At 39.2% G+C, this 23,908-nt stretch overlaps 1 protein-coding gene across 5 annotated transcripts in view; it reads right to left on the reverse strand.

Moving 5' to 3' along the window:
- KCNAB1 (potassium voltage-gated channel subfamily A regulatory beta subunit 1) overlaps window positions 1-23,908 on the reverse strand; it is a 589,565-nt gene that overhangs the window by 92,363 nt on the left and 473,294 nt on the right. For all 5 annotated transcript variants that reach the window (XR_010749312.1, XR_010749311.1, XM_066369872.1 and 2 more), the window contains exons 9-11: window positions 5,005-5,090; window positions 3,773-3,893; window positions 2,673-2,767 (exon numbers count right to left, since the gene is read on the reverse strand). Coding sequence is in view for 3 of the 5 variants with exons in the window: in XM_066369872.1 (XP_066225969.1) it covers window positions 2,673-2,767; window positions 3,773-3,893; window positions 5,005-5,090 (302 nt within the window). In the remaining 2 variants the exon portion in view is untranslated. The remainder of the gene's footprint in view (window positions 1-2,672; window positions 2,768-3,772; window positions 3,894-5,004; window positions 5,091-23,908) is intronic.

Consider the following 23,908-nt stretch of genomic DNA (forward strand, 5'->3'; position numbering starts at 1 on the left):
CTTGAAACCAGAGAATTCTAGGACCTGTAAGAAGTATTTAAGGAATAATAGAAGAAGGTGCAAATAACTGAGTTTTATAAAGTGAGGACAGGCTTCACAGAGATGAGGACAACTGAGCTTTGTCTTTTAGGATGGGGAGATCTTCCACAGCAGGATGCCAAGGAGGGAAATTCTGGGAGGCAAAAGTCCAGTGCATTTGGGTGAGAAAAGGAGGAATATGATTTGGAAGGGACCATAAGAGAAAAATGAGCCCAATTAAATCCCAAGGGAATTTCCTTGAATGCTTTTCTGTGGGGTTTAGATTTTGTCCTTTAAGCAATGTTTGAGAAGTCTTTAAAGGATTTTAAGCAGGATTATCATACAGTCAGATTAATTTTTTAGAAAGATATTCACAACTGTGACCAGTTGAGAAAAGGGGGAAAAAATCAGAGTTCAGACAAGAGGTTACTATAGCAAACCAGGTAAGAAATGAAGATCTGAACAAGGGCTATGCAGGGGACGGACTGTAGAGGGTCAAGACGTGAACTGGAGGGGTGGCTGCCACATTGGACAGGAGTGTGGGAGGACAGGAGGCAGCCTGACAGTCAGCCTTGGCTTCTGACTGGGACAGCAAGATGGATGGGTGCCGGCCGTTAACCAAAGGAAAAGGCAGGTTCTGGGGCCTGAACACAAATTCCATCAGGCATTACTGATGCCCATGGGACAGCCACTTGAAGATATCAAATAGACAGAAAGACGGAGTGATGTTTAGCTCAGCAGTGAAGTCAGAGCTGATGACACTGATTTAGAAATTATTGTGACACTGGTGGGCCAGTGGTAGCTTCCCAGAAAGCCCCCAGGTAATATTACTTTCTAAAAGGTAGGTATTTTTCATATGGGGTTAATTTATCCCTCAAATACAGTTTGATATTTACAACACACAATACTAGCATCTTTATTTTATTGGTATATCTTACAACAGCCAGAGTGAAACACCATTTATTCTATTTTGGGGGAGGGGTTTGTGAAAGTTGCCAACTCGTTTATCTTTACTAGTTATCTTTTATTTATTTTTTTTTTACTATTAGCATTCTTATTTACTCCTGCGGTTGCCTGACACTTGCTTCCTCCACCTCCCCTTCTTCAGTTCCTCCACTCCTGTGGCTTTCCTAAGTGCATGTGTGCTAGTCTGGAAAACACTCAGCTGATGGTTTCGGAAGCCTCAAGAGTCTTTGGAACTCTCACAAAGTGCACCTTATGATTGATTGCTTTTTCACCTGGTGAGAGCCCTTATGTTTATTGTTAAGAATGTTTCAAAATAGATGTTGAGCTGACTTTATAAAAGTCAAAAGTAGAAATATTTCTGAGTTCCTTTCAGGCCTAGCCACCCTCAAATATATTATCTCCTTTATTTACTTATAGTATTTTTTTCTCCTTATGTTAGTGCATTTGTGAAATTTTTTTCAGCTCTCTGTAAGCTTTCCCAAACTGGGATGGAGGTCAACCAGTCGTATATTCCAAACAGAGTAGCTTCTTCTTCCTTCTGTAAACAGCTGGGTTTGGGAGAGATGAACTGAGAGTCAGGAGGCCTAGGCCCTCATAGCAACTTCCTCTATCAGGAGTTTATACTCTTGGATTGGTAGCTAAACTCTTTGTGTTCAGTTTCTACACCTGGAAAGCTCTCATAGAGACAGTCTGAGAACAAGTACCCGACACATATACGGAAGTACTTCAAGCTTTTCAGAGTCTCTGAAAGAATGTGAGGTGGCATGCTTACCTACAACTGACTGAAAGTCATCTGTATCCATTTATCTTTGTGAGGGTAAAAGGAGATGAATAAAAACTCATTGCACCATTTGGCTTGTCTGAATTTAAAAAATGCCTGTGTTCTCTCTCCCCTGATGTTACAGAGTAATTCGTGATTCTCATGTTATTACATATTCTCTCAAGTTTTTTAAAAATAGACATGTTGTTATTAATAAGGAGAGATGCTTGGAGTACTCTCCAATATCATCAAGATGTTTCGAATGAAGGTCATTTTAGGTCAATGATCTTGAATATTTTATGCTTCAGAAAAGAACTTAAGCTACAAGACTTAGTTAGCAGCCAGAGTTGATCTCTGAATGCCAGCCTTGAGCCCCAGCGACAAAGGCCTGGCTGTGTTTCTGCTTCCTGAACCCTCCTCCTGGCCCTCATAGAGTAAAAACTGTCGACAAACCTCAAATCATACTCAGTTACAATCGGTTTGTCCCATATGGATTATATTTCTATGGCTTAAATTTTGTTTTGTCAAGAAAAGTAAAATTAGATCCTCTTATATAGTAAAGAGACTTTCTATTTCATCAGTTTCAAAGGAGGAATAAAATACCTTTTTAAACATAAGAATAAATAACAGTGTAGAGATTTGAGCTCAAGGAGTTCAACCAAGTCATTGGCCATCCCCACTCCACCCCCTTCTTGTTTTGTCCTACAAAGAGAATTTTCTGTGCTGGCTGACTATGAAGGGCTGACTGATGCTTGGCCAGGAGCAGAGTCTCTGGCTCTGGGCTCAGGGCTCAGGACTTCCGGCCAAGGCCCCCTCTGCACAGGCCGGAAGCCACTGGTGGCTGCAGAGTTGTTCGATTCCATCCCTTCTTCCCTCTCTGCATCCCTCTCTTCCAGCCTCAAACTTTTCTAGACATGGGGGGCAATACCTTCAGAGAAGCCCTGGAGCTTTCGGGCACCCCATTTCCATATTTTCCTGAGATGATTCCACAGGCAAGTGGAGACCAAGTCATTGCTCCAACTCCTACAGGAGAAAAACAAAAAGTTGCTTCTTGCGAACTGAGATGGAGGTGTGGTGTTTCAGCAGGACATGGTTAGTGATGGGGGGAGCTGGGCAGAGAAAAAGAGTCAATACCAGCAGGCATCTTTCTATTAAAATCTAGGTGTTTACAGATTGTGCTTCACTTTTATAAACTAATTAAATATGCATAGTTGGAGGGAGTGGGCCATAGAAACAAGCCTGAAAATGTGGCTTATTCATGTCTAAATTTCACATTTCCCTTTACATTCAGACACAAACACTTTTACTTGCACAGAAATCCAGTGATTTGCTTGTCCATTCAGTGCCTGGTACCTACCAGCTGTGCAATGCCCAGTGCATGACGAGCACAAGACAGGTAGAGCAATGATAGCAATTGTTACTATTGAATTTCTTTAAATGCTTTTTTCCCTTCCCAACATTTTCCTGCTCATGTGAACTTCTGTTTCTTAGCAGGAAAGTTATCTCTGGAAATTGTTTTTTGTTTGTTTTGTTTTGATAAATAAGCCTGAAAACATGGCTTATTTATTCATGTTTTTCTGATGTCCAAGATTCTTGTGTCTATGTTGTGTATATGCCCCCCCACCTCTTTGAAATCTTTTTGTCTACATATTTAAAAATGGAACACCTGGCTTGTGAGTCCATTCTTGACTTCCTTGTCTGACTCAGTTCCAGGCACAGAGTGAGAGATAGAGATGTACATACTTTTTGGGAAAGGTAGTCATAATCCACTCAAAGATGCATGCTTTGGCTGTAGCAAGCACCCTATGAAAAATGAGTTCATTCACAGTTTCTTCCTTTTATTCTTTATGTACTTTTTGAATACCTACTGAGTACACTTATACACAGAGCTGGGACTCTGCTGTAGTAGTAACCCTGTAAGCTACATAGAGGCACACTTTAGGAAAACATTTCAGTAACTCATTTTTTCCATATCACTGGGACTCCTACTGTTAAAAATAATCAGTGAATTTTGATTGTGAAGATTACCTATTTTATGGTAGAGCTCTGGTAGCTGCACCTCCACTTTCTCTCTCTGGAAAAGGTGGTACTCAGCTTGTTCACAAACTGGAGGGATCATATTGAACTGTCTTGCTACAGAATAGGCTTCCTGGGGAGAAATAAGATGGCAACTGCATTTATACTGATGAGAAATAAGACTGCCCTGTAGTCATATGCATGAGAAATTTTTCTTTTAGTAAAATCAACAAATCAAGAAACATGTAGGATGCTAAATAATAAGCAAAGTTATGAACACCAGCTTCACTAACAGCAATACTACATGCAAGAAATCCTTATCATTCTTTGGAAAGTTTGGACTGAGTAAAGCCCAGGGCAAATTAGTCCAAGTGTGAATTATGCACTATGATAAAGTAAATGCAGTTTGACTGTTTTTAGATTTATAAAGAAATAAAACTTAGACTAATACCTACAGATGACCTATAAGTAGCATGTGATAAACAATATAGTTTTTAAATAGAGTTTTTAAAGAAAATTAGACTGTTGTGTTTATATATTTCATTAGCTAAGAAATTTCAATTTACTCTCTTGCCACCAAAGAACATGCTAGAACACAATTTGTATTAGAGACCTGCACCCTTCTGGTTGTATTCTGAGCTGAGGAGCCCAGCCCACATAGCCATCTCTATAATGATGGAATTGATAATAGAATTCTATGCCCCAGCATTTGTGAGGAAAGATTGTAAGACATCTTGCAATTTACACATAGTATCTGAAAAAATAAGGGCATACCTCGGAGATAATGCAGGCTTAGTTCCAGAACATTGCAATAAAGTGAATACATAGTGCAACAAAGTAAGTCACATAAATTTTTTGGCTTCCTAGTGCATATAAAAATTATGCTCACACTATACTGTATATACTGTAAAAAATGCTAGCCATCATCTGAGCCTTCAGCAAGAGGTAATCTTTTTGTTTGTGGAGGGTAACATCGAAGATTACTGATCCCAGATCACCGTAACATACAATAATGATGAAAACATTTGAAATATTGTGAGAATTACCAAAATATGACATGACACAGAGACACAAAGTGAGCAAGTGATGTTGGAAAAATGGCACCTATAGACTTGCTCGATGCAGGGTTGCCACAAACCTTCAGTTTGTAAAAAGCACATTATCTGTAAAGTGCAATAAAGCAGAGTCCAATAATACCTGTAATAAGACACTCAGTGGCCACTTAAAAACAGCAATGACATTACCATGATCTCCATCGCACTCCACCGTGAGGTCCCCCAGTACATTGCCATGCCTTGGTTTATCACGTGTGTCATGGCTCGAACAATTTCTGTGGGAGGTCAGACAAAGAGTGTTTTTTGAGTTTCTCTACTTTTCATAGTAATGGTCTTTGTTTGTTTTCTTTTTTCTTTCCTGCCCGAAGCTTAGAAGTTTAATCCAAGTATTTTTTTGATTAATATAATTGCTTTGACACTGGTGACAACATAATAGTCCACTATGAAATATTGATGGTGTGGAGGCAGATGGCACTTTCGGGTAAATTGCCTTTCCATTTCCATCTGCAGCAACAATACTAAATGATATTAAAAATGTAACGAGCACTTGAAGTTCTTCCTTTACTTTTTGCTTCATGGTTCCCGACCCAATAAAAGAACATGATTAATTTCCTCGGTGTTGTGGACCATAAATGGCAAAAAGCCATTGTTAGATTCGAGGCTTAGCAAAAGGCTAAGTTCTCCCCCCTTCACCTCCATATTGGCTATGATACTGAGTATTTGCACCCACTCCACTTGCTTCCTTGGGTTGCTGGAAGCAATTTACATGCCCTTCCTCTGACTCTTTGTTTGTTTCAGATGTTGGTAGATTTCACTAATGTATCCTGTTTTTGCCTTGGGAGAGTTCCTGTCTTAGCCTTGGATGTGCAACTTTGTATAAAGGTCCTTGATTTGCATATAGCTATATAATAAAGCAAACTGGGGCTATGGGGCACTTGGATACTGCCAGGCATGTTGAAGAGTCCTCCTGGTCCCATCGTTTTTGTTTTGATAAGTGTGTTTTCTTAATTCTGCACCATTATTAAGAGCCACGCTGGTCTGCAGCACCTCGGACCTGGGTACTTTGCTCACTAAAGTGAGAAGTAAGAGAAAGTGTTTGTTCTGACTTTGTAGAATGTAAGGTGATCAAGGATAGAAGGCCCGTCTTTGTGTGTTGGATTTGCAGGTCTGGGCCTCACACAGGGAGGCTGTGTAACAGAGATGACTCAACAACAATGTATTTAGTAGAAAGATAAACATTTTAAATGCTGAACAAATAGCTGAAGCCACGATGGCTCCCAACCCACAATGGCACTCCTTGTCCTTGACCACTTTGAACTGAACTTGATTCTAAGACATCCATGTAATTAATTTCACAAGGGCCTGTGCGTGGCCCCACCCAGTGTGCTCATCAGCTTGACATCACATTTCCTAAACAGGACAATGAATCCCTTCCCCAGAGAAGGTGGAGCCGGGCTAACTCTCTTGGCACCAGATGTGATGTAGAACCAGAGAGCATAGAGGGCCTCAGGTCCAAGTGAGTGAGAAGTCACAAGCACGGTTGGATTTCTCCTACAAAGCAAGTCAGCCAGTCACCCAGGATGCTAGGTCAGTTGACATCTTCAAGGGGTGGCAGACCTCAGCTTCTCTGTAACCCTGGGGGTGAAATGCTCTTCAGAAGAATCAAATCCTGGTCTCAATGTCAAGTTGATGTAGATGTATTCTTATTTTATTTCCAACAAACAAGCACCCTCTAAATTGATTGGGGACAGGATTTAACATACTATAGCAGGGTTAGGGTCATAACTTCCTTGCTTGTTTTATGTAAACCATATATACATATATAATTTATTCATTTTGGGGTGGGAAAGAGCAGAAAACATCAACTCCCATATGTGCTTTGATCAGGTAAACCCAGGGTTTTGAACTGGCAACCTCAGCTTTCCAGGTTGATGCTTTATCCACTGCGCCACCACAGGTCAGGCAGTGTAAACCATTTTAAATTGCCCTTTTTTCTTTCTTTGGAAGATGGGAATGCTTTTAGTCACCATTGTCTCCCCAACAGAGGTAGAATTTGGTTTACAAGCAAACTAAACTAACACAGCAATGGAAACTAGGAAGTTTATTCTCCCTTTATAAAGCAAATTAGATAAGCAAAGTTATAGGTACATTTTCTTCCTCTTAGTATGTAAAGGGATGATGCACATTTTTGAAAGTGGAAAGCCATTTTAAAAATTTCTGCCCCAGAAGTGTTCTATCTCTTTGGCCATCTCCACCCATGCACTGCTCCCTCTCCTTTTCCATCCTGTTTCATTCAGAGCTGAGGAGTTTATTTAATCAACAATATTTATTAAATGTCTGTCACACTGGGTGCTGGGGATAAAGTGCTGAATTAAACATATTGGTAAACACTGATGAGGTTCACAGAGAATAAACTGAATCCAGGATGCCATCCTGTCTCTACTCTGTAGTCAAACAGATGAGCAGAGAGTATTGGCTGTGGCTTGGCCACACCATAGACACTGAGGCTTTGACCAGAGCAGTTAAGGTAGAGTGGAGGTTGTGAGTCTTCCTGTACCTTTATTCCCTTACTTAACACATATGGATTAAAAGTATAATATTTGCCAGACACTGTGCTAATTGCTTGATTCATTTATGGGCAGTACAGATACAAAACTCTTGGACTCAGGAAATTTAGAGTTGAGTGGAGAAGATGGAGAGGTATACAAACAAGTAAGTAATTACAAGATGTGAAGTGTTATAAAGTAAACAAACAGGGCTGAGATAGGGAATGAGAGGAAAGACCTATTTGATTAGGTCAAGGAAGTTCTCTCTGAGAAGTAATGTTTAGGCATAAAAAATAAAAAGGAGCCAGCCATGGTAAGAACAGAGGAAGAACATTCTCTAGGCAACTGGAACAGCTTATGCAAAGGCCCTGAGGCACAGCTTAGAGAGTTCCAGCAATCAAAAGGAAGCCATTGTGGCAGGAATCTAGTAAGGAAGGAGAAGAGGGGTACAAAATGAAGCCGACAGAGGCAAAACATGTTATTTGTATGTTATTCAAAGTTTAGTGGGAAGTCATTAACATTTCTTAGGCAAGGGATTAACAGGATGTGTTTATGTTTCAAAATGCTATCTCTGACTGTATATGGAGGACCATAGGGGAAGGCTACAGGAAGCAGGAGATCTTTAGGAAGCTATAACAATATTTCAGGCTGGAGATGACTATGGCTTGGAATAGGGTAGGGAATAGAAACATGGATTCAAATATATTTTAGAGGCAGAACCCACAAGACTGCAGATGGACCAAATGTGGCCAGTAAGGGAAAGGTAAGACTCAAGGCAATGTCCCAGGTGTCTGGCCATTTAGATTGATGATGGAGACTGAAGAAAGAACAGGTTTGGGGGCAAATCAAAGGTTCCTTTTTGGACACGCAAAAAAATGAAGATGCTTGTGATATACTAAAGGGGGCATGTCATGTAGAGATAGTCAGATGAATGATGTAGTAAGCAGCATAGTCTGGAGGTAATATATTTATAAGTTACCTGTTTATTAATTGTAGTTAAATTCATGGAAGTAGATGAGACTATGTAAGTAAGGGGAGTCTGCCGAGGGAAAAGAGAAGTAGTTCTAAGAGCCAGCCCAGAGGTTGGAAAAAGGACCCAGTGGGTTGGGGTCATTAGCAGCCAGAAGGGCAGGAAGGAAGCCAGAGGTGGAGCTGCTTTAGAATCAAGAGCAGAAAATGCTTTAAGAGGGAGCTTTACCAACTCACTGGAACATTGTGAGCATTTAGGTCAGAAGGACCCAAAACAGTGTCCACTGGATTTGGCCATGTGACAGGGAGGTCATTGCAGAGCATGAGAATGGCAGTGTCGGCATCAGTGGTGTGATAGGACCAAGGCCAGGTTGGCGCAGATGGAAGTATGAACATGGGAACAGCAAGGCTTTAGAGGCAGAGTGTGGAATTGAGTGGAGCAGGGAAACAGGACAAGTAGCTGAAGGGACAGTTTTATTTAAAGATGGAAGATGTCAGAGTAAGCCTGTATGTTGTTGGAAGTGATCTAGAAAGAGGAGTTATTGATGCTATGGGATGGGAATGGGGAAAAAAAGAAGGGAGAGGGAGACTTATTAGAGTGAGATGGGGGCAGGGCAGATCTGTGTGGCAAAGACACTTCCATCAAGATGATGGGACCCAGAAAGTTTGTAGAACTCATCATGGGAAAGCATAGGAGCTCCCATTTGATGAGATCTGTTTTCAATAACCCATCAGTCAGGTGAGAATGAGGTGGGTGTGAGAGGTGAGAACATGTAGTTCTGGGCATGGAAGAGCCTGTGCAGGCCACCCCAGTGCCCTGGTACTTCAGTTGCTGCTATGTTCTTTTCCCCCGACTTGTTCTCTGACCCTGTGGAGATGAGCTGGGGAATATGAGGAGGAGTACGCCGGGAGTCCTTTTTTGTTTGTCAGAAGCAAAATGGTTATCTTTGAGAACAATCTATAATGGAAATAGTATTGCAAAATTTGTAGTTGGGTTTGATTTATTACAGTACTGCAATTTAAAAGACAGCCAAAAGACAACAAAAATTGTAAAATGGACCAAATTAACAAACTAGCTTTTCTCTTTCCTTCTCATTTTCCCTTTATTGGATAAAGAAAGGCATTTATCATCATGTCTTTAGAACCACATTGACTGACTTGTCCTTGTAATTGTCCCCAAAAATTATTTTAGAATAAAATGTTTAGAAAGAGAAAAGGACCAGGGCTCTTATTTTCAGTTTTATTTGTAGTAAAAGCTTTAATCCAGGAGTTCTTATCATGGAGGAGGATGCAGGGAGAAATACAGGTAACTGAGAAGCCTCATTTGGAGATTCATGTTTCCAGAAAATAAAATTTAATTTAATACACATTAAAAAAAATTATTTTAACATCAAGAGAAAACCCCCCAACAGTTTAGCTAAGCGGAAAATCGCCATACTGATGGCTAAGGTGGGTTTTTACGTGGTTCTACTATTTAAGGACACTAGAGGGCAGCATTGTTAAGAAAAATAACAGTCTAATGCTGTGTTTTTACTTGTATGTCATGAAAATGCATTTTAAAAACATCTAGTCAGAGCATCGATTCTGAGTGGGAAGAAGGACATTAGGAAGCTCACTTAGTGCACTGCATTTACCTGCTTCTGGGAAGGAACACACAGACAAACTGGTTGAATCCGGATACTCAGGACTGAATGTGACTCCCTCTTTTCCAGGAAGTCTTAGCACCAGTGGTTCTCAACCCTGATGCATATTCAAAGCTATGCTATTCAGGCTCTGCTGAAGCTCTATTACATCAAAGATACTTTAAAGTATTGAGACATGGCATCAATACTTTAAAAACTCATCCCTGACGATTACAGTGTGCATGCAAGGCTCATAACCACTGTGCTCATCTGCAGCATGCTCCTCAAATGTGGCAGCATCAGCAGCCCCTGGGAACTTGTTAGAGATTCAAACCCTTGGGTCTTACCCCATACTAAATGAATTACAAAATCTGGGCCGGGTAGTGCTGAGCAGTCTGTGTTTTTGCCAGGTCTCCAAACAATTCTGGTGCAGAATAAAGTTTGAGAATCACTGCTTCATACCATTCCTGATAAGCCTGTCAGTGGGAAGAAATGGCCTCCCACATCTCCTTTCTTCTCTCTCCTCTGACCTGAATGTTTCATGCCAGAATTTAACCTTTAATTTAGTTACATGCTTTATTAGCAGTGTAAACAGATAGTCATTATGACATGCGTGCCATCACACACACACACACACACACACACACACACACACACACACACACACACTTTGGTATGAATCAGGATCACCTGAAGAATTTGATGAACATGCAGAAGAAGTTCAATCTCCTATCCTGCTCCAATGAACCTGGGCCTTTACATTATTTTCATAAGCTTTCGAATCTCCACGTTTGAGACACACTGTCTAAATCAGCAATTTTCAATTGGTGTGCTACAGGAATTTTTAAAACATGCAATACTTGACTATTTAGTCCGGGGCACTGATCTCTTTTCCTTTAGGTTATCAAATAAGAAAATGACAACCACCAATGCAACAATAGCTATTTGGTGTGAATGAATCAATATCATACCTATTTTTTTTATTAGATCAGCAAAATAGAAATTTTTTAATGTGCCACAGAATTTTAGTAATTAGATTATATGTGCTGCGACATGAAAGAGATGGAAAATCACTGCTCTAAACTATAAAAAACCTTTGTTAAACAGTCTTTCCAGTGCACTCCTTTCCAAGCTGAAATAATCCCAACTGTTCTTGAACCCACAGCCACAGGCAGCTCTCTCTTATTCTCCGTATCCTTAGCTCACAGCTGGCCCTCTGTAAATGCTACAAGTCAATTTTGGTTCTCTAAGGATTCTGTTTCCCCATCTGTAAATTGAGGGTGATATTGATCCTGTGGGATCCTTCAAAGCTTAACATGAGATAATGTGTGTAGACCAATTTATGAATCTGAAAGAATAATGCAGACTGAATGATAAGGAAGCAGGATGTGGCCCTGGTTGTATCTTCTCAAATAGGCTCAGATTTTAACATTTTAGTTACCAAAGAAAGTAACATTTTTCTTTCAGTAATGTAGGTCATTTATAGCAAAATAATGTGTGTGTGTGTATGTGTGTGTGTGTAATACACAGTCATAGACAACAGTGTGGTGACAGCCAGAAGGAACCAGGGCTGGGAAGTCGGTGGAGACAGACAAATGGGGCAAATGGAAATGGAAGGAGTCTCTTTGCGGGGACAGTGGGTGCACGATGCAGATGATGTTTTATTGAATTACACACCTGAAACCTGTACCCCAATAAATTTAAAAATAAAATAAAATGTGTGTTTTGTTGAAGGCCCAAATAAAACTATTTATTTTGAGTGAAAAAAATTGTTGATAAATATGTTTTAATTGGCCCTCATGCAAAAAATAGTTGCTCACATTAAACCTTTGTATATGGAAAATGTTCTCTATAACTTTCAAAGTTGTGAGCAAATGGTTATATGGCATGAACAATAAATCACAAGAACTGAAATACTAATATATAGAAATTTGTGTTTGATCAAATAAAATGTATTCAAGTTCATCTGGCCATAGACACACAAAATAATAAAAACAAAAGAAACATAGAGGTATTCCAGTGCAGTTTCTTCTCTAGATGAGGAAATATAGGCTAGGAGTTCATTGTTTTAAATATACAATTAAAAGCTTGAATATTATTAATAATTATAAATATTTCAAATATGCTTACAAAATGCTGAGAGCAAATATACAAAATAGTAATTGTACTATATACTGGAAATATGTGATTTTGTTCTGTATTTTCCAAGTTTATGTAGCTGTGTGTTATCATACTTTTATAGTCTAAAAAAGAAAGAAGTTTCCCAAACAAGCAAAGTTATCACTTTAAAACACTAACATGTTATAGGTTAATTCTCTAATATTAGGTTTAACCAAATGAAATTGCCATTTCTAGAAGTCAAAAATAGTTGACTGTTGACAGTGTCATTCACGTAGTTCAACCTCACTACTTTCAGCTCCTTTTTTAAGAGGAGAGGCGCACGGCAGCACCGCGACTCTGGTAGAGCGTGAAGGCTTGGCTCCATTAGAAGAGTTGTTATGAACACTGATAAAAAAATAGGTCAAGACCTGGGCACAGTTTTTACTCCAAACCAGCTGTTTGTTTCTTATTTATCTAACTAGACTTGTTTCTTTACTTAACTTCAGAAGTTTGTGGTGGTGCTGGTTTTTAAGGGTAGTTCTTTGTGGCTTAGAGATATCTTCTTCATCCTTTATCTTCCTGCCTTGGATAATCCTCCTGTGGTGCCCAGATGAGTATCTGGAGATAAAGGTCCAGCCTTCCTCATGGGAAGGGACACTGATGCCCATGTTGACTGAGGAAAGCCTGGCTCCATGCACCTTGCAAAACACACACCAGGATTTAGGAGGCATTTCTGTCCCATCATTTTCACCAACTTCGGCACATTGCTCAAACTTCCTGGAACTGTTTCTTCAACACAAATGAGCAGATGGATAGTAATTGAGTGTGCAAGAGATCTTTATAATAACAGTTTAAGTGGGTTATTTTTTAACCCCAATTTTACTGATGAAGAAGCTGAGGCTCAGAAAGATAGTCATTTGGGCAAGTTCAGGAGATAGTCTATAAGGCTATTTGAGCACTGAAGTTCTGTGATTGGTTATCTTGCAAGGCTTTGTGCGTATTACACTGTGGTAGAAGGAGGGTTGGGGACAGAATAATACCAGGGTATTGACTTAATTGATCCCAGTTTATATTTGTGAATGTATGATGCCCTGTGTGTGGTTATATTCACCTCTGCATTTAATGTGCCGATGACTATAGTTCATGCTGTGTTTGAATAACAAGAAATGTGAACTATCTTTTTTGCTTACTTGAAGAAAATCTCAAATGGAGGTCAAGTCTGATTACTCTTTGCAAAAGAGAGCCGAAAGAGGGCTTGTGTCTGCTATTGAAGCTGTTGAAGCTTAGAGAAAGAGTGATCTTTACAAGATATTCTTTTACAAGGAATAGTTTTCTGGATGAGGGTGTCGGCCCAAATGATTCTGGATCAGAACAGCCCAGATTCAAGACTACAAAGGGATGCATGTGGAATTTTACATCTCCAAGGACAATGCACTGTCCTCACCCTGCAGCTACCCTAAGAGAACCCTCCCTAAAGGGCACACGGTCCCTACCTCTCTGTTCTGCCACACAATGGTTTTCCCTGACCCTACTCAGTTTGAACTAAATCTTCTTCTTTTTTTTTTTTTTTTTTTGTATTTTTCTGAAGCTGGAAATGGGGAGAGACAGTCAGACAGACTCCCACATGCGCCCGACCGGGATCCACCCGGCACGCCCACCAGGGGTGACGCTCTGCCCACCAGGGGCGATGCTCTGCCCCTCCGGGGCGTCGCTCTGCCGCGACCAGAGCCACTCTAGTGCCTGAGGCAGAGGCCAAGGAGCCATCCCCAGCGCCCGGGCCATCTTTGCTCCAATGGAGCCTTGGCTGCGGGAGGGGAAGAGAGAGACAGAGAGGAAGGAGAGGGGGAGGGGTGGAGAAGCAGATGGGCGCTTCTCCTGTGTGCCCTGGCCGGGAATCGAACCCGGGTCCCCCGCACGCCAGGCCGACGCTCTACCGCTGAGCCAACCGGCCAGGGCTGAACTAAATCTTTGATATTGCTCAGATGTATTTCCAAATATTCTTCTGGAATGTGGAATAGGTTATTGAAATGAGACACTTTTAGTCTCACTTTTACCCAAACTCCAAAGGCCCTGAACAAAAACAGAAGTTGGTAAATACTGCTAAGTTCCAAAATGAGGTTCTAGAACACTATGTGGGACTGATCAAGAAGGTTTGGCCATCTTTAGTCTAACCCCCACCTTGAAAGAATAAGTGGGTGGTGGTTAGGGTTGACAGACCATTTAATTAAAATTGTGTGAGTCTGTGACATTTCCCCGCCTACCCTGTGATGCCTCCCGCCACTTCCACCCTTCTCCTGATTTTATACTGAGTAAAACTCCAGAAAAGCCCATTTGCAGGATGTGCAAATAAGAACAGCATCCTATCAGAATGAGAACTTGCTATGACTTCTGAACAGACAGACGCAGGCTGTCCTGAAGACTCTGCTCATTCCTTGTTCAGCTCTTCCTACAGATGAGGAGATTATCTGATGCTGTATACATTTAATATTACTTCTTTCTCCACCAGATGGGCATCTTTAATCCTAGCAAGAGAACAACTGTTCACTACACATTTGGCTAAGACTGGCCAAGCAACTTGCCTAAGGCAATGACACAGTTTTCTTAACTTTCAGTACTACTCTATCCTCATTAGTTCTTTATAATCCTCTTGTCACCACATCCAGTCTTTCCAGCAGCTCACCAAGATCAACTGCTCTGACACTCCAAGAAATAATTATTTTGAATGTGGATCATAAAATTGCACCTCGACCTTCAACATAATCTAAATGTGGTTGTTACTATTTCCTACTAAAACTTGGTGATTCCAGAATATCAGTTTATAATTCCTATGTTTGGTTGATACTAAATGGTAGTAATTCAATTATTTAATTAGACCATTTCTGTCCTGATGAAAAGGAGGCAGCATTCACAGTGAGTGTACGGTGCTATTCTTCCATATGCCAATTCTATAAAATTTATGAACAATGGAATGAGTTCTAATTCAGTTAGAGACATTCAAAATGAGAGTAAGTAAACCTTATTGCCTTAAATTTTGTCTGGAGCAAGGCAACAAATAAACAAATGTAAATCAATAAACAAATCTAAGTGTACTGAAATTCCAAGGTGGTGAAAATTTCCTGGATGTCTGATTTCTATCTTCATCTGTGAAGCTAAAAGTTGTATGATCAGTGGATTGTAGGATCTATGTTAGCATCCTGGGGTTTCCTTTGACAATGTTATTGGTTAATTCTTTTAAAAAAAGGATTTTTAAGAGTTTGAACTTGTGTCTTCTTCTGATGTGGGATATCTCTGACATAGTGAATAAATGAAATTAATATTTGAAAAAGTGTTTTCTTTCCTTCTAAAATTTTTTAAGTTTTGCTCTTGTCAATTGAGTCCACAGACTATAACATAGAATATGGCTGTTTTCATTTGTTTGGACTTTGATAACAAAAATATCAGACATATAAGAAAAATACCACAGTTGACTTAAACAGCAAACATTAATTTCCACAGTCTGGCTGCCTGGAAGTTCAAGATCAAGGTGCTGGCAGATTCAGTGTCTGGTGAGAAGAGATGAGGGAACTTTGTGGGGTCTCCTTTATCAGTATGTTAATGTCATGTATGAGGGCTTCACACTCATGACCTAGTCACTTACCAAAGGCCCCACTTCCTAATAGTATCACATTGGAGTTAAGTTTCAACATAGGAATTTGGGAGGAACATATGCATTCAGTCTATAGCAATGACCTAGAAAATTCTCAAAGCAGGTGTTAACAAAGTATTCATCTTTGCCATAGATGATATTCCCATGAACACCTGATTTTGAATAACCTAATTTTTCTTAGTGAATATATCAAGATGAATAATCTACAAAATGTATGCAGAAATAAACTAGGAAATTAACCTGTTGTGCAGGTTTATTAGATAGAACACATTTATTCTAATTTTAGAATAGCTAAATGAAACTCTTCTTATATATCAGGAACAATTACGGCGGAAGATACTCTGGAATATGACAATAAAACCTATCAGTAACACATAGAAAGATATAATAGAAGTTATAAATACCCTTTATTTAGGTGTAATATATAAAAGATCTAAAGCTGATATCTTTGAGAATTATTAACTTTTTATTTTGTGATCGTAGAGCATTGAGCTACAGTTTTTCTAAGTCAGAAATGAGGATGTCTCAAACTTTTTGGTATATCAATTCAGTTTGGGGTTTTTTAATGGAACAAATCATTGAAAACTCAGTTAAAACTCAGTCTCTAAATTATAAAAGATATTTATTGGTTTTTGTCACTGGAAGTGCAGAGGTTGTAATTTATGCTTCAGAATTGGTTGTCCAAGTCATTTCCTAACTCTGTGCTCTGCTGTCCCCTGGCTAGATTTTATTGTAGCATTAGTGTGACTATTAGTAGAATTTATGGCCACCTACTTTCTTGCCCATCCTTGTCCAGGGCCCTTTTGTCTCAGCATTCCAAGACTCCTGACATTCATTCTGGGTTGTTCAGTCACATGAACCAGTGAGTGACTCTGGCCAAGGAGGAAAAAATGGGCCGATTGGTTTAACACAACCCAAAACTCCCTTTGGAACCAAGGCCCATCAAGGGGAGAGGAAGTGGCCTTCCTCTGGGTCCGTTGGCAGTCTGGGGGAAGCATGGTCACCCACATGAAAATCTGGGTACCTGAGAGGGGAAGGGTAACTTCTGGGCTGACAACCAACAATTTCCTTGTGCTCAGATGGGTCTGGTTGAGCACAGCAACAACAGAGGGAGAGGGAGAGCTGACTCTATGCATGCCAACTGGGTGCTGGGCTCTGTGCTGGGCGTTTTAGTAACAGGATGGCATTTAAGCTTTACTACAGACTGAGGAGGTGGTATTATTACATTTTCATCTAAATGAAAGAATAAACAGGCTCAGAGAGGTTAAAGACTGAAGCCAGGTTTTCACTTTTCCTTTGAAACCAGCCTCACCAACTCCCATGTTCAAATAAAAATGAAACAACATATCTTTCCCTTTTGTTCTTCATCTGTATTTATATATTTCATGCCCACTCTTTTGATTTTGCTATTTGAAGCATGTAGAGGGTTAAAATATCTCTTATCAACTGAGGAAAGAGGCCTTTGGTGTATTATGCAAAACACTCATTAACGAATCATTTTTTTCAAATGTTCATTGAGATACTAAAAATTACATTTAACCAAACCCCATAAATTCTACATGTCACCTAACATTTCTTATCCATTATTAATGGAACAATTATTTTTATACTTGGGAGCATCTGTCATTGCGTTATAGACATCTGACTCAAGCCTTGAATTTCTGATCTTTAACATTGTGCAAAGCTCACCCTCACTGGTCAGACAGGCCGATGTGGAATCTTGACTCATAGCTTCTTATTCTATTATTCTGTCTGCAGGCTTTTTATTTACACAATTGTCTGTAGGTCAGCTGCTTTAGACAGGCTTTTAACTTTATTTTAAAAGGAATACTATCTTGGGGAGGAAAGATAACAGCAGGCAACTTAACAGAGGATTGATAAGAGGAAATAAAATTCATCCTAATGAAATTTTTTTCTGGCAAATCTAGTTTCAGGCTATACCAGGAAGCAATCGTCATTGCTTGTTTCAAAGTAGAGACTGGCCTTACTTTCTGGTCCTACCATGGGAGATGTCTGGAAGGAGATGTGATCTTCGTCTGACTGGTATTAACCACTACCCTTGCAGCAGGGGCAGCCTCCTGGCAGCCCCAGATCCATTTTGGCTCTGTAGAGCTTAGTGATGTCTGTGAGGTGTGTGGTAACTGACCAGAAGGCAATAATGTAAATTTGACATGGTGGAGTGGATGCTTTTCAGCAGTGAACTGCCAGGTAAAGAGGAAACACTAACTCTGCTCATATTTTAATATGAGCCACCTGATGCTCTGTATGTTAAAATGTGAGGCAGCCCCAGAAATAGCTGAACAACATTCATTGCAAGAGCCATTGCGAGGGAGGCTGGCCTGCTCCTTGGGTCTGCCCTGGGATGCTCCACATTCTTTTCCTTCTATTTTACTATTCCATGTGTTGTCTGCTTATATCTGGAACCCGTAATCTTTTTCTTTCGGATATTTTTGCCCATTTCTGAGGTTCTTCTTCATCCCCCACTCAAAGATGCCTGCTTTCTCTTATTTTCTTCATTAGAATCTTCTGCTAAGGGAGGATTTAACAAGGTTGTTCATAGAAGATAGTGAGTGCTTCTTCAATATTTCTACCACATGACCCACTAATGCACCATAACAGAAAATGTAATTAGGCAACTTTGACTTTGGTACAAAAAGTTATGCAAATTTCAACTCTATACCATAATAAAGTATTTACTTTAAAACAAGAACAATGTTTTTCTTAACAGAACTTTGAGTACCACTGATATGGAAGGAAAATGCCTCTTGTTGACTGGCTCATCCAGCCCTCTCCCCCCCACAGCCTCCTTTCCCATACAGAGCACGTTTGTTTCTCTGTCTTCCTGGGGACAGGCATGCCTAGTTGTGAGGCCAGGAGTAGACAGAGCGGGTGTGACTGAAAAGGTGTAATGAATAGTTCCACTCGGGAAGTGGCCTTTAATTAGACAGAACAGTAGTTTGACCTAACCCTTCATGTCTTGGACTTTTGTTTACCTTCATGCCACATTTTATGAGGCTCCCTCACATACATATAAGGACCTTCTGTCTTCTGGAGAATTCATATTAACAGCATTCACTAATTTAGCACTTATAATATGCTTGACCTTGTTCTAAACACTTTACATATAGAACCTATTTTTGTCCTCACAACAATCTCACAAAATAAGTCTGTTATTATTATTATAGTATTTTACATGTGAGGAAATTGAGGCACAGCTAAGGTGAGTATATTATTTAAGGTAACGCAGCTAGGAAGTGTCTGAGCTGGGGTTAGAAAGCAAGCAGGTTAGCTATAGTTCTCTGTTCTTAACCACAGAGAACACTTTAGCAAGTTAGAAACAAACAGACTTGTGCCCAGCCAAGTGGACTGGGAAGCCCCGATGGAGCGCAGCAGGTTACATCAAAGGAACAGAATGCTCACTGCAGAGCTCCTTTGAGAACTGATAGGAACCCTGTTCTGTTTTCTGATATCACACTCTTCATACAAGTGGCTTCCTAGTGTGTGTGTGTGTGTGTCCGCATGGAGCTTCAATGTTATTGTTCTTTAAAAATAATAAGATATAAAATAAATGGAAATTATATTTTCTTTTTATTCTGCAATGGATTAACTGTCACAGTCTGTTTGGGAGGCCACTGAGGGAAGGAGTCTGGCTCAGCACAGCCTATTAGAAAATGGCAGCTGGGTCTGTGGTGCTGGCTTGCTCCTGGAGGACTGTGTGGGAAATGGGTTGGCTTCCAGTGGTAAGAAAACTAGCACTGATTGACTGTGTGCTTCTAAACCCCAAGGGCTGTGCCTGGACTTCAACAGCCATGAGATCATAGTTAACACGGACAACTCATTATTACTATTTTATCTCATTTGTGTGTGTATGTGTGAAGTTATTGTTTGAATCTTTAGTTTTGTAAAAGTAACACATACTCATTGTTTAAAGAATCCAAAGGAAAAGGCTTGCAATGAAGAGCAGTAGTAGTCCTTTGACTCTGCCTGCACCCCAGAGAAAACTGTTTGCAATGTAGTAGCTCTTCTTTCTGATATTTACCTCTACATTTCTCAACATTAAGGCATCACTATTGTGATCCAGATTTTTTAAACGTTATCTATTGACCCGTGGATATGGCAGTTTTAGCTCCTTCATGCATACATCCTTCTATCTTCACGATTTTTCCAGTATATTCATATCTTAGTTTAGGATGAAATTCACATTCTGTATTGTCATTATAATGACTGTACTTAGTGTCTACTACTTAGCAAAGCAGCTTACAATGATTATACTTTCTTCCATCTATAACTTTTTTTTTAGTTGACAATCACTTCGTTAACTCAGTTTTACTTGGAGCTATAGCCAAATTTCCCATGTTTTGAGCAAATGTCTCTCAATATAGTTTTCTACATGGTCAAGTTTGTGAGAAACACAGTTCTTCCTCCCCCCCCCCCCCCAACAACACCCGTCTAGATCTCATCGTCCTCCTGCACAACCTACATTCCCTTCATCCTGGGGACTATCTTCTTCCCTATAATGAGTTGGATCCCATGGCTTCCTGTCTGTGGTTTTATTCTCTCATTTCAGTGGAGCACATTTTCCAGTAGCTTCTGAGGAAGTGTATTTGAGAGATAGAAAAGTCAAAATGTTGTTATTTCTTCATCCTTGGTTGATAGCTTGCCCACCATCTTTTTGCTTAGAATTCCAAAGACTTGCTCCATGATATTCTGGTTTTCAATTTTCCTTTTGAAAACTCCTGGGTAATCTTTATTCTCCAGACTTTATGTGTATACTCTATTTGGTCTCTGGAATATCTTAGGATACTTTTCTTTATCTTTTCAGTTGTGAAATTTCATTATAATATTTCTTTGTGTGGGTCTTCATTCATTGTCCTGGATATTTGGCAGGCACTTTCAATCTAGAGACTCATATTTTTCAAATCAGAAGATATTCATGTATTATTTCTTCAATAACTACCTCTCCTCCATTTTAGCTTTTCTTTCTAGATATCTTTTGGTTGAATTGACATAGCACTTCTTGGAACGAAACATAACTTTTATCTTTTCACTCCTATTGTCCAAGCCTTATTTTTTTCTACTCTGAAATCTTTTTTTTATGCTTTAATATTTATTTCTTTATTTCATAAAACTCATTGTACCTTTGATGAAATACTATATTTTATTCCCTCATGTTGTCACTTCAATAAACAAACATATAATATAAAGAGAAAAAGTGCCAAACAACCAGGGGGGTGACAAGCTGTCATTGGAAATATCTTAAATGACAGTTTTATTGTTTTTTGTCAGGTATTATTATTATTATTATTTGATTAATTTTAATGGGGTGACATTGATAAATTAGGGTACTATGTACAGAGAAAACAGCTTTAGGTTATTTTGAAATTTGCTTATGCTGCATTCCCATCACCCAAAGTCCAATTGTCTTCTGTCACCTTCTATCTGGTTTTCTTTGTGCCCCTCCCCTCCCCCAACCCCCTTCCCTCTCTTCCCCTCAACCCCATAACCCCCACACTCTTGTCCATGTCTCTGAGTCTCATTTTTATGTCCCACCTATGTATGAAATCATATAGTTCTTAGTTTCTTCTGATTTACTTATTTCACTCAGTATAATGTTATCAAGGTTCATCCATGTTGTTGTAAATGATCCAATGTCATCATTTCTTATGGCTGAGTAGTATTCCATAGTATATATGTACCAAAGCTTTTTAATCCACTCATCCTCTGATGGACACTTGGGCAGTTTCCAGATCTTCACTATTGTGAACAATGCTGCCATAAACATGGGGGTGCATTTCTCCTTTTCAAACAGTGCTATGGTGTTCTTGGGGTATATTCCTAACAGTGGGAGGCTGGGTAAAAAGGCAGTTCGATTTTTAATTTTTTGAGGAATCTCCATACTGTTTTCCACAGTGGCTGCCCCAGTCTGCATTCCCACCAGCAGTGCAGGAGGGTTCCCTTTTCTCCACATCCTCGCCAGCACTTACTCTGTGTTGTTTTGTTGATAAGTGCCATTCTGGCTGGTGTGAGATGATATCTCATTGTGGTTTTAATTTCCATTTCTCTAGTGATTAGTGATGTTGAGCATTTTTTCATATGCCTATTGGCCATCTGTATGTCCTCTTTGGAGAAGTGTCTATTCATTTCTTTTGCCCATTTTTGGATTGAATTGTTTGTTTTCCTGGTATTAAGCTTTACAAGTTCTTTATAAATTTTGGTTATTAACCCCTTATCAGATGCATTGTCAAATATATTCTCCCATTGTATAGTTTGTCTTTTTATTCTGTTCTTATTGTCTTTAGCTGTGCAGAAGCTTTTTAGTTTGATATAGTCCCATTTGTTTATCCTGTCTTTTATTTCACTTGTCTGTGGAGACAAATCGGCAAATATATTGCTGCGAGAAATGTCAGAGAGCTTACTACCTATGTGTTCTTCTAAGATGCTATGGTTTTATGGCTTACATTTAAGTCTTTTATCCATTTTGAGTTTATTTTTGTGAATGCTGTAAGTTGGTGGTCTAGTTTCATTTTTTTGCAAGTAGCTGTCCAATTTTCCCAACACCATTTGATGAAGAAAAAGGCTGTCTTTAGTCCACTGTATGCTGTTACCTCTTTTGCCAAATATCAGTTGTCCGTAAAGGTGTGGGTTTATTTCTGGGTTCTCAGTTCTGTTCCATTGATCTATATGCCTGTTCTTATGCCAGTACCAGGCTGTTTTGAGTACAATACCTTATAGTATAACTTGATATCTGGAAGTGTGATACCTCCCACTTTATTCTTCCATTTCAAGCTTGCTGAGGCTATTTGTGTTCTCTTTTGGTTCCATATAAAGTTTTGGAATATGTGTTCTATAGCTTTGAACTAAGTCATTGGTATTTTAATTGGTATTGCATTCAATTTATAAATTGCTTTGGGTAATATAGACATTTTAATGATGTTTGTTCTTCCTAACCATGAGCATGGTATATGCTTCCACTTGTTTGTATCTTCCCTGATTTTTTTTATCAACGTTTTATAATTTTCTGAGTACAAGTCTTTAATCTCCCTGGTTAAATTTATTCCTAGGTACTTTATTTTTTTTTATTGCAATGGTAAAGGGGATTGATTCCTTAATTTCTCTTTCTGACAGTTCATTGTTAGTGTATAAAAATGCCTCTGATTTCTGAGTATTAATTTTATATCCTGCCATGTTGCTGAATTCATTTATCAGGTCTAGTAGTTTTTTGACTGAAACTTTAGGGTTTTCTATATACAATATCATATCATCTGCAAATAATGATAGTTTTACTTCTTCTTTTCCAATTTGGATGCCTTTTATTTCTTCTTGTCTGATTGCTGTGACTAGGACTTCCAGAACTATGTTGAATAAGAGTGGTGAAAGGGGGCACCCCTGCCTTGTTCCTGATCTTAAGGGGTTGCTTTTAATTTTTGCCCATTGAGTATGATGTTGGCTGTGGGTTTGTCAGAGAAGGCCTTTATCATGTTGAGGTATGTTCCCTGTATTCTCATGTTGCAGAGACTTTTGATCATAAATGGGTGCTGGATTTTATCAAATGCTTTTTCTGCATCTATTGAAATTATCATGTGGTTTTTCTCCTTCCTTTTGTTTATGTGATGAATCACATTGATTGATTTGTGAATATTGTACCAGCCTTGCCTTCCCAGAATAAATCCCACTTGATCCTGGTGTATGATTTTTTTCATATATTGTTCGATCTGGTTTGCTAATATTTTGTTGAGGATTTTAGCATCTACATTCATCAGGGATATTGGCCTATAATTTTCTTTCTTTGTGCTGTCTTTGCCTGGTTTTGTAATCAGAATTATACTCACCTCATAAAAGGAGCTCGGAAGTCTTCCTTCTTCTTGAATTTTTTGAAATAGCTTGAGAAGGATAGGATTTAGTTCTTTTTTGAATATTTGGTAGAATTCACTTGTGAAGCCATCAGGCCCAGGACTTTTCTTTTTTGGGAATTTTTTGATAATTGTTTCAATCTTATTTGTTGTAATCAGTCTGTTTAGGTTTTCTGATTCTTCCAGATTAATTTTTGGAAGATTATGTTTCAAGGATTTTTTCCATTTCATCTAGGTTGTCTAGTTTTTTGGCATACAGTTCTTCATAGTATTTTCTTACAATATTTTGTATTTCTGTTTTGTCAGTTGTTATTTCTCCACTCTTGTTTCTAATTTTATTTATTTGAGTCCTCTTTCCTT

The sequence above is a fragment of the Saccopteryx leptura genome, chromosome 2 (genome assembly GCF_036850995.1).
Source record: "Saccopteryx leptura isolate mSacLep1 chromosome 2, mSacLep1_pri_phased_curated, whole genome shotgun sequence".
Classification (NCBI taxonomy): domain Eukaryota; kingdom Metazoa; phylum Chordata; class Mammalia; order Chiroptera; family Emballonuridae; genus Saccopteryx; species Saccopteryx leptura.